Source organism: Cyprinodon variegatus, unplaced genomic scaffold, assembly GCF_000732505.1.
Source record: "Cyprinodon variegatus isolate N-32 unplaced genomic scaffold, C_variegatus-1.0 Scaffold143, whole genome shotgun sequence".
In the NCBI taxonomy this organism is placed as follows: Eukaryota; Metazoa; Chordata; class Actinopteri; order Cyprinodontiformes; family Cyprinodontidae; genus Cyprinodon; species Cyprinodon variegatus.
The window spans coordinates 845,463-854,979 of NW_015150596.1; the positions used below are offsets into that span (position 1 = coordinate 845,463).

The window sequence follows — 9,517 nt, forward strand, 5'->3', positions numbered from 1 at the left end:
CAGATTTTTATTGTTTTGATTTCCGATGGAACTTTTATGGGGTCCATTTGATTTCAGCTATATGTTACAATTTGTTTTGTAAGAAGAAAAAAGATTGGGCTTATGTTGATCTTATGGGTTGAGGTAGTGTATCTTTTGTTTCTAGTATCTATTGTAAATAAAGTTTCATTTCATTCTGGGTTTAACTCTATTTCATTACAATAAAGCTAACCTGCAACCATTTTTTGTTTGTTTAGTTGTACTTTAATGTTTCCCTATGCAAAAACTTGCCTTAGTGATTAGTCAGTTAGTGTCTTAAAGTATTAGTTTGTAAGTATCTTGAGGTATTTAGGATATTTTTTTCTCTATTTAAGAGGGCTTTTATTTTGAAATCTAAAGCAGGAAGGGCTAGTTTAAATCTCTCAGTGTGGCATGTAAACAAATACATGTAGAACTTTTTTCTCACCATCCAGTGTTTGTTCTGTTGAGATGGCGACCACAGGGAGCTCCTCGACCGACAGGATTTACTCCAAACTGATAGATGAGGGCAGTTATGACCAGTCTAACCACAGGACAGATGTGCAGCACATCAGTAAGAACATTTAATATTTTTATCCAGCTGTACAGGCCTTTATGGTCCCTGTAAATTCCTGTAAAAAGCATAGTTTCTGTAAACCAATATTTATTATAATACTTTTCAACAGAACTCAACTTTTCTGAAATATTTCTGAAATGCATAATTGCTCATTCTGTTTTCCATGTATTTTCCTTTTTTGTATAGTATTATTAAAAATACTTGTTTGTATTTGCCAGTACCATGCTATATAAACTCAGGGAATGATAACAGTCTAATAAAGACTTTTATTTGATCAGGATCATTTTTTTACTACCGAAATCTGAGTTTTAAATGCCTGCTAATTAGTAAATATTGACAGTTTTTTTTTTTTCATTTCTTTTAGTTTATTTCATATTCAAAATATCCATACTTGCAATAAATTTAGGTTTTTGCTGTAATCCACTCCTAAATTATCATTATGGAGACCTTGTTTTGCCCTGAGAAGTGAAAGTGGGAAGTTTTTGAATGAATAATTAGACTGCAAGATGTCTCTTCGTCATGTTCGCTGTATTTTAAGGTCACTTTTTAGCATTTATTATAAGTTATTACAGATGTTGAATCCAGTTAAATTTATTAATGTGGATATTATATGTAGCTATAGTGGAATGACAGCTTGATTCTCAAATAAGAAGTTTAAAATTCTATATTCCAATGCAATGCTGTGTTTGATTTGTTAGTCATTTTCAATAATTTTTAAATGCAGCTCTGCTAAAATGAAAAAAAGTTGTCTACTTCCTAATTCCTTTTCATTGCGACATAGTAACATTTCCCTTGCTGTGTAAAATATTGTGCTGTTAGCATTTTACATGTTGCAAGACCTTGACATCAGATGGCTGTCACTCTGAATAAGAAAATGTATAGTGGTGTTTTAAACCAGTATGTATTCCTACAGTGGGTGTGAATCAAAACAAGCATTCTCGAGACGCACAGCAATGTTGAACAAATGCCCAGGATAATAGTATAATTCCTGTCAGTACTTTAAACAGTACTTTAAATAGTACTGTAAACACTTTATAATATTGATATAATTCTATTCTTGCAGTTGAACATGAACTTTGGTATTTTCTAGCATAAGGCTGCAAGTAGGCATGGTTTGTAGCACTATTGCCTTGCAGCAGGAAGGGTCTTTCTGCAGGGAATTAGCATGCTCTCCCTGAGCATGTGTGGGTTCTCTCCAGGTGCTTTCCTCCAACAGTCCAAAAACATGACCGTTAGAATGATCAGTTTCTCTTTATTTTCCATGGGTGTGTTTCCCTGTGAGGAACTTGTTACCTATTAAGGGTGTATTCCGGCTATGGACTGTTTGAAATAGGCACCAAACCCATGACCCTGAAAAACAAGCAGCACAAGATGGATGGATCAGGAAGCAACAGGCGTATCACATGTCATATCTCAGCAATCATTGAGCGGTGTATGTATATAATTAAATATGACTCATTAGCATTTCTCTTCAGTAGCTTTTATTTAAGCTACATATATGCATTAGGCTTATTTTAATGATTGATTTTAATTGAGCAGAAAAGATCCTTTGGACTACTGATTGTGTGCTGACACCCAGCACACAACTACTGCTCCAAAACGAATAAAGTCAGGGAGCATGACCATCTGATGAATGATACGGAACTGCTAAAAAAAGCCTGACCCAATGAGACAAATAAATAAAAAAGATAGAAAAAAAGGTGGGCACTGGGTTGTTTTTTGTTTTTTTGCTTTATTGTCCTGTATATCCCACTGATGATTGAATGTGTTAGTAACATTTGCTTCATCTGTCAGTGTTCAAATTATTATCCATGATCCAGGAAAACCAAAGTACGGTACATTTTTTTTGCATTTTTTTTCTTCAAAGGTAAAATACTCACCTAATTTCAGCTTTGTAATATATATTCTTTACTATGTTTTAGGTTAAAGGTCTTTATATTTCTTAAGTTCTTTATTGACCAAAGTTTTTTTTTATTTTTTTTATTTGCTTTTCTTCAGATTACCCAGTGTCCCCAGTCAGAAACCCATGGCTGAGTGGCCCTGGTCCCTACCGCTTTGCTACCATCTGCCTGGCTGCACTCTCTGCTATCCTCCTCATCTCCATCATAGCTGTCACTGCCCGCAGTGAGTACACACAATCCACAATAGCTAACATTTCTTTCGTATACCATGTAAACACTGATTCTGTCACATACCACCAATAATAGTTGTTTAATGCATTGACAGTTTACAATTGTGTTTAGCCCTATAGTTCTGGACTGTGTAAGGTTTATTTTAATCTATACTGTCGGTAATTATTTTTGGTCAGATCACTGAAGTACTCATGTGTATATTTTACAGGTCTATATTCACATTAAGGAAAAAAAAGTTACATTTTCCCCCCCTTAGTAGAATAACGATTGAGTTAGAAACCTTGGATCTGTTCCCTTGAGGCCAGTATGAAAAAAAAAATTAAATAAAAAAAAATAAATGTTTTTGAAGTAAAAAAAAAACACATGTTCGACCAGACTTTTGTGCTTAAAATAATAATTATGTGCTCAATTTTATCCTCAGATAAAAACAAATCTGCGAGTGGTGTGGAAGCAACTGCAGAGATGCAGAGGCAGAATGCAAATATCTCGGCCGTGATGCAAAAGCTACAGAGTGAGAATAAACAACAGCAGAAAGAGAGAGATGAACTTCAGAAAGAGAGAGATGCACTTCAGAAAGAGAGAGATGCACTTCAGAAAGAGAGAGATGCACTTCAGAAAGAGAAGGACGAACTACAGGCCAAACTTGACTCCATATTGACAACCAAAGGTAAAATTCTGTTTTAAATGCTGCATGATGTTTTTACAGATTTATTAACTACGAACCTGGTAACACATAGAGCTCCTGGCATTTTCTCCCTTCTTTTATTGGCATCTGATTGTTGAGTTTCTTGCCTGAGTTTTATTACGGAAAGTTACGATAAATGTAGCCGTATGCTCACAGGCACCCCAAAATGTTCCATGCAGTCTAAATGTCTAAGACTGTCATTCTGAGCTTTGGGTTTCCTTAGGGGAATAAGTATTCTTTTGAAAGTGTTATGGTGCATAACTAAGGCAATCAGATAAGGCATTAAGATTTTATCATCTCATCAGTTATTTTATTCCTTGTAAAGTGAGGACAATAAACTCAAAGTTTAAACACACTAGAAAAGAAATGAACAATAAAGCCAACCTTCTTTTCCATATCAGCTATCCCTCTTCTTATCGTGGTGACTGTCAGGTTCCTGATCCTTTAAAGATCATGTTTGAATAGAATAAAAAAACAAGCTCTATTGTCCCACAATGGGGAAATTGTGGCATTAAAGCAGCAAATTTTATAGTAGAGGTGGTCAAGCAATGTGTACCTTAGAAAAGTGCAAAAAAATAACAGATAAAAAAATAAAACAAATAGAGTATTGTACTGTACAGTGTTTTTACAACAAATACTCTGTATATGGAGAAAATCAATAACAGCTATGGACATTTTTCCAATAACACCAGAGATGTGCAAAAAAAATGACAGCAGCATGTTTAACTGACTAAGACAGAAACTGCGAAATCAGCATGAATGTAGCAACTTATTGAGGTTGTTAGGAACAGTGGTGCTTATAAAGTCTTTCAGCAGGTGGGAGGAAGGATCTGTGATAACGCAACCTGGTGCATTTAGGGTGCAGCATGAAGCTGTTGCAGAGCTTTCCAGTTCTTAAACAGCTTCATGCATAAGGTGGGAAACAGTATCCAACAGAGACACGTGTGGAGCAGACACTGTCCATACAGGTCTGTTTTGTTTTCTTGTGCGTCTAATTATCTAAAAATGAGAATAAAAAATCCACCAGAATCAGAAAACCGTTAAGTGCCAAGTAATGTTTTACAGGTATTTGTCTTCATGATAAAGTGCAATATACCGTAATAAACAATTGCAACTTGTATAGAAAAAGCACCATGGGAGATATTAAACAAAAACACTATGGAGTTAGACTAAAAATGATGCTTATACATGTGCTTTGATATTTTTCTTTGTTTTGTAAATGTCAGTAGAGGACCCATTAATATTTATGTAGCTACTAGTAAACAGTTACAGTTGAAGCTGTTTTTGTGGCAGGACATTGTATTCCTAATGGACTGCAGCTTCCCTCAGAGGAGGAAGTGTCTGAAACAGTTTGTGTCCAGGTTGGATGGGGTCGACAAGATCTTCCTTACTTCCCTAGAGGCACCATTTACCCCCCTCTGCAGAGTGAATGATACGCTGTAGATGGTAATGGAGCAGAGGATGCACTCAGGCATGGCAGAGTAGAAGTGCACCATTATTGTTTTTGGCAGACTAATATTTAGCTGCTTCAGCAAATACATCCTCTGCTCTGCCTTTTTGGTCAGAGAAGTAATGTTCTTTTCCCACCTGAGGTTCTGAGGGATGTTGGTGCTCAGGAAGCTGGAGGATTGGTCATTTGGTTGCACTGATTTGAGGGAATGGACAGTTTGTATTCTTCCCTAAATCTACAACCATCTCCAATGTTTTCAGAGCATTGAGCTCTTAGACTTTTCTCGATGCACCAGGCCGCACTCAGCCCCACAGAGATTAGCATAATGAGGATGTTGTCATCTCCAAAGTTTTTCAACAAAAGGCATTTCTTTCTGCAAAGAGTAACGTATAATACATTTTCCATTGTTGTTTTTACAGTAAGTTCCACAATATGTTGGGTTTACTTTTCAATTTCAGTTTATTTCAATTTCAATTTATCTTTATTGTCATTGTCACAAAAACAACAAAATTTAAAAAAAAAAGTGCCATCGATCAGTGCATATGCTTAAAAAAACAAAAACAAAAATCACTGTCACCACCATTTACACATAATATAAGAAATAAATAACAATAACTGAAACAAAACAACTAATAAGAATAGTACATTCTCACACACATCATCCATGATGATTAATGGTTATTTTTGGTTGCATTTAGTTTTGTTATTGCTGTCGGGTAAAAACTGTCTCTAAGGCGGTTGGTTCTTGGTTTGATTGCTTTTGTGAATTTCTAATATATTTGGTTCTACAATTGTTGGTACTTATGCTTTCTAAGCATATTTTTGCAATATATTATCTTTCATATACTAGATGATGGAACATCATCAACATCATCATCATTTATTCAAGACGCAGGAAGGGTCCATAGAAAAAAGGAATAAAAAGAGAGTAACAAACGTATACAAAATTATAAATAGGATGAAAAATACTAGCAATCTGCTGGTTTTCAGTTGATTGAAAACTAATGGCTTGATTAAAATGTCTCTGTAAAGCCTTGAGATGATGTATATGGTGGTATGGCGCTATATAAATAGATTTTAATTTCTTTACATGTTCTGTTTTTGGACTCTAGCCATTACACCCACACCAAGATCAACTGCAGTCCCAATCGTCTGCCCTACAAACTGGCATCTCTTCGAAAACAGCTGTTACCTCATTACCGCACAGAACAGGCAAAGTTGGAGTGGGAGCAACAGATACTGCCAGACCCAAGGAGCTCACCTGGCCATTATCCTCACAGCTGAGGAGCAGGTAAAGTGATTAACAGTGGCTTCACCTATGGCTGCAGCATCTGGGTTATTTTGATTCAATTCTGTATGAAAAAAGTTCATAAGCCGACTTATTTTCTTGACAAGACAACTTGAAAATTTGGTATACTGTATAAGTCATTTTCTGATAAAGTGTCCAAATCCAATACATTTAAGGTAACACAGTCTGCAGCATCTGTTTCTGTATGAAAGAGATATTTTTTTTGTTTGTTTGTGTGTAAAACAGTAACAATGTTCTGCTCCCTTTGCTTAGTTAGGTTATGAAGGTTATATTGTCTTTTAAAAAAAAACTATTAATCTAAAACATTAATCAGAAAAGTTGATAAAATGTCCAGTTTTCTCCAATTTAAAACTGTTTTATTTATTTATTTATTTATTTGTTTATTTATTTATTTTTTATTTATTTATTTATTTATTTATTTATTTATTTATTTATTTATTTATTTATTTATTTTCTTGCTCAAATAGCTTTAGCATTTGTTTTTAAATATAAATATTAAATATATTTATTTAAGCAGAGATGTGCCCTTAAGTACAAGTGTTCCCTTCTATCCAAGTATTTTTTTATTTTTTTTCATATGGAAATCATATTTTAATCATATTGTTAAGCTTACAAATGCACACTGTGTAATAAAAACTTTTCTTTGCTATTCATATTGTTGATATTCATATTATTTTGGGGTTTTTCCTCTTAGACCTTTCTGTGGAATCTGCTTCCCAGAGGCCACTGGAACTCCTTCTGGTTTGGAATAACTGACGGAGAAACAGAGGATGAGTGGAAATGGGTCGACGGTACTCCGGTAGAAGGAGGGTAGGTTTCTCATCTTTTTCCAAATACCGGTAAACAAAAAAACTGCAAAATATTCTTGAAAAGAAATTGTCGGGAGATCAATAAGGATTGTTTTTTCTTTTCAGGATTCGTAACTTTATTCATTGTGTATTCTGCTAAATATTCAATGATGTATAATTCAGTTTATTCCATTGGCATTTTTTACATGAGAGCACCCTAAACAGGGTGCTCATAGATAGGCATCTGCTGTGTCTGTCCAGTTTCCTGGCTGCAGTTGGTTTAGCTGTTAAGGTAAACAAAGATTTAGAAGCAAACTACATGTCAGTGGACTTTTAACTTTATTTAAGCAGTTACCTGTGTCATCCTAGGACACATTTCCTCATCCTTATTGGACTAATCAGCAGTTTTTTCAACAGTAGAAACATATATGTCCTATATAATTTGTTACGGGCTTCATAAATCGGGAGATTGCTACAAGTTAATAGTTAATAGCCCCTCTGCCTTGAGAATATGTTATTATCAAAAACAACTTTAACTGTCATATGAGTGAAGAACATCCTGCATTTTATTGTGACTTCACCAAATGAACCAACTTTCTAAGCACTTCTACATAAAGTGGTCCATTAGATGTGTTATTAACCATTTAAAATTTTTAAACCTAACATCTCAAAAGGTATTCATCTATTATTGAAATCATATAGAATTGCATGTTGTCATTTTAATAAATTCAAACACTTTTAACTAGTCTTTACTCTTTATCTTTTAATGCTGATGGTCAGTTTCAATGTTCAGATAAAGGGAAAAAAGAGATTGATTAGATTTGGGGATTATTTATTTGATAATTTGATAAACGTGCTTAACTAACAGTTTAGTTTGTGCTTTTTTGTGGGTTGTTGCTTTTAACCTTTCAATTTGTTACCCATTGGGTAAGAAAGTTAAAGAAAACAACCACAATACCGTTTTTAACTGCTACAAATAACTTCTAATCTGCCTTTTTTATTCAGGTAGGGTAATTTTCCTTTTCTTCACTCATTTTGTTATGGTCTGATTTATTTATATATATATATATATATACATATAATTTTTTTTTTCTTTTTTTTTTCCAGTGTTCTCTAAATTCTTCTCCATTTTGTTACCAATTTTGTGCTCTTCCCTTTTTATTCTCTATTCTTTCACAATATTTGCCTACTTGGCATATTTTCTAAGAATCATCTGACTTCCCTTCCTCATTTTGAATGTACTGTTGTGTGAAAGATATATATATATATTTCTTATTCCTCAATCTTTACCTACATTCTTGATCTTCCTCTTTTTTCACTTAAATATTCATCCATTTACTATACATCTTTCTGCTCTGTTTTTATGCTGACAGCACCATTACCGTATATATTTTGTGTGTGGGGGGTGGAAGGAATGGATGTTGTTCCTTCCACGAGTTCTGCATGTTCTTCTTTCCACAAACCCTGAGCTCAAACAAGAAAGAGCTGCTGAAAAAATACCTCCAAGTACTACCACGGATTTTCCGTTAGATTTTGGTCTTTACTCTGACTGGACTGTTCCATTTTAGCTTCTGTTAAAGTTAAGAGTCACTGCTTTGCTGGAATGTGATCTTGCAACCCAGTCTGTACACTTTTTGGCTTTCAAGCAGGCTTTCATCAAGGATTAAACTGAATAAAGCACCAACAATCTTCCCATCATCTCTTAACCTGTCACCCCTAAAACAAAATTCTCACTGCTAATTTCTCATTAGGCTTTGTGTCTTCAGGCTATTCAGTGTTTCTGTCACACACATAAATATAAAACTTGCCATATAGCACAAAGGCCAGATTTGTGAAGCTGTGATTATTCCATCTGAGTTGTGGATCTCTACAGCTCTTTTAGAGCTTATATTGGTCTCTCAGCTTCTTTCCTGATCATTGCTAACCTGATCTGATCTGTCAGTTTAGGTTGATGCTCCTTTTCCTACAGGTTGATAATTGTGCGACATCCACGTGATTTCAAGTCAGTGATGGATTAATCAGACTTGTCTTGGATATTTAGGGCATGTATATTGGTGTGAAAAATAAAAAAATAAAAAGTAGAAAAACATCAAGTTTTAAGAATTGTACTGTATAGTGTAAAACTGCACATGTTTCTAGTGTCATTAAGAACATTTCTAATCTTTGTCTTTCTTCATAAAAGTTTCTGGGAGGAAAATGAGCCCAATAACCACATCAATGAGGACTGTGGTTACATTGTGAAGACACAGGTGTTGGAACGTGTGGCGACAAAGAGCTGGTATGATGCCCCCTGCAACATGCCTTTGCCCTTCATTTGTGAGAAGGAGATGCGCAGCACCTCACAATAGTGACACTTCACCAGGACTGGTCGAAAAGCAACACTTTAAGCCAGCTGATTGTTTGTGCTTGAAAAAAAAGTCGTCCATCATAGATGCTCAGAAACTGGACGTTTCACATATTGGTTTGTATGTGTACTTTAATTATCTCTGACATAAAGGTCACTGTCCACACTGCAAAAAATGCAAATATAAATAAGTCATTTTTCTTAAAATAAGTGCATTTTTTCTTGAACTGAGGTG

The 9,517-nt window shown here is 34.7% G+C and overlaps 1 protein-coding gene across 1 annotated transcript; it reads left to right on the forward strand.

Annotated features, from left to right (window-relative positions):
- Nucleotides 1–461: 461 nt before the first annotated feature.
- On the forward strand, nt 462–9,511 carry LOC107086116 (C-type lectin domain family 4 member A-like). The gene is made up of 6 exons (XM_015376867.1): nt 462–571; nt 2,573–2,698; nt 3,128–3,373; nt 5,954–6,132; nt 6,845–6,960; nt 9,121–9,511. The coding sequence occupies exons 1-6, from the start codon at nt 469–471 to the stop codon at nt 9,284–9,286; spliced, it is 936 nt and encodes a 311-aa protein (XP_015232353.1). The 5' UTR covers nt 462–468; the 3' UTR covers nt 9,287–9,511.
- Nucleotides 9,512–9,517: the final 6 nt, after the last annotated feature.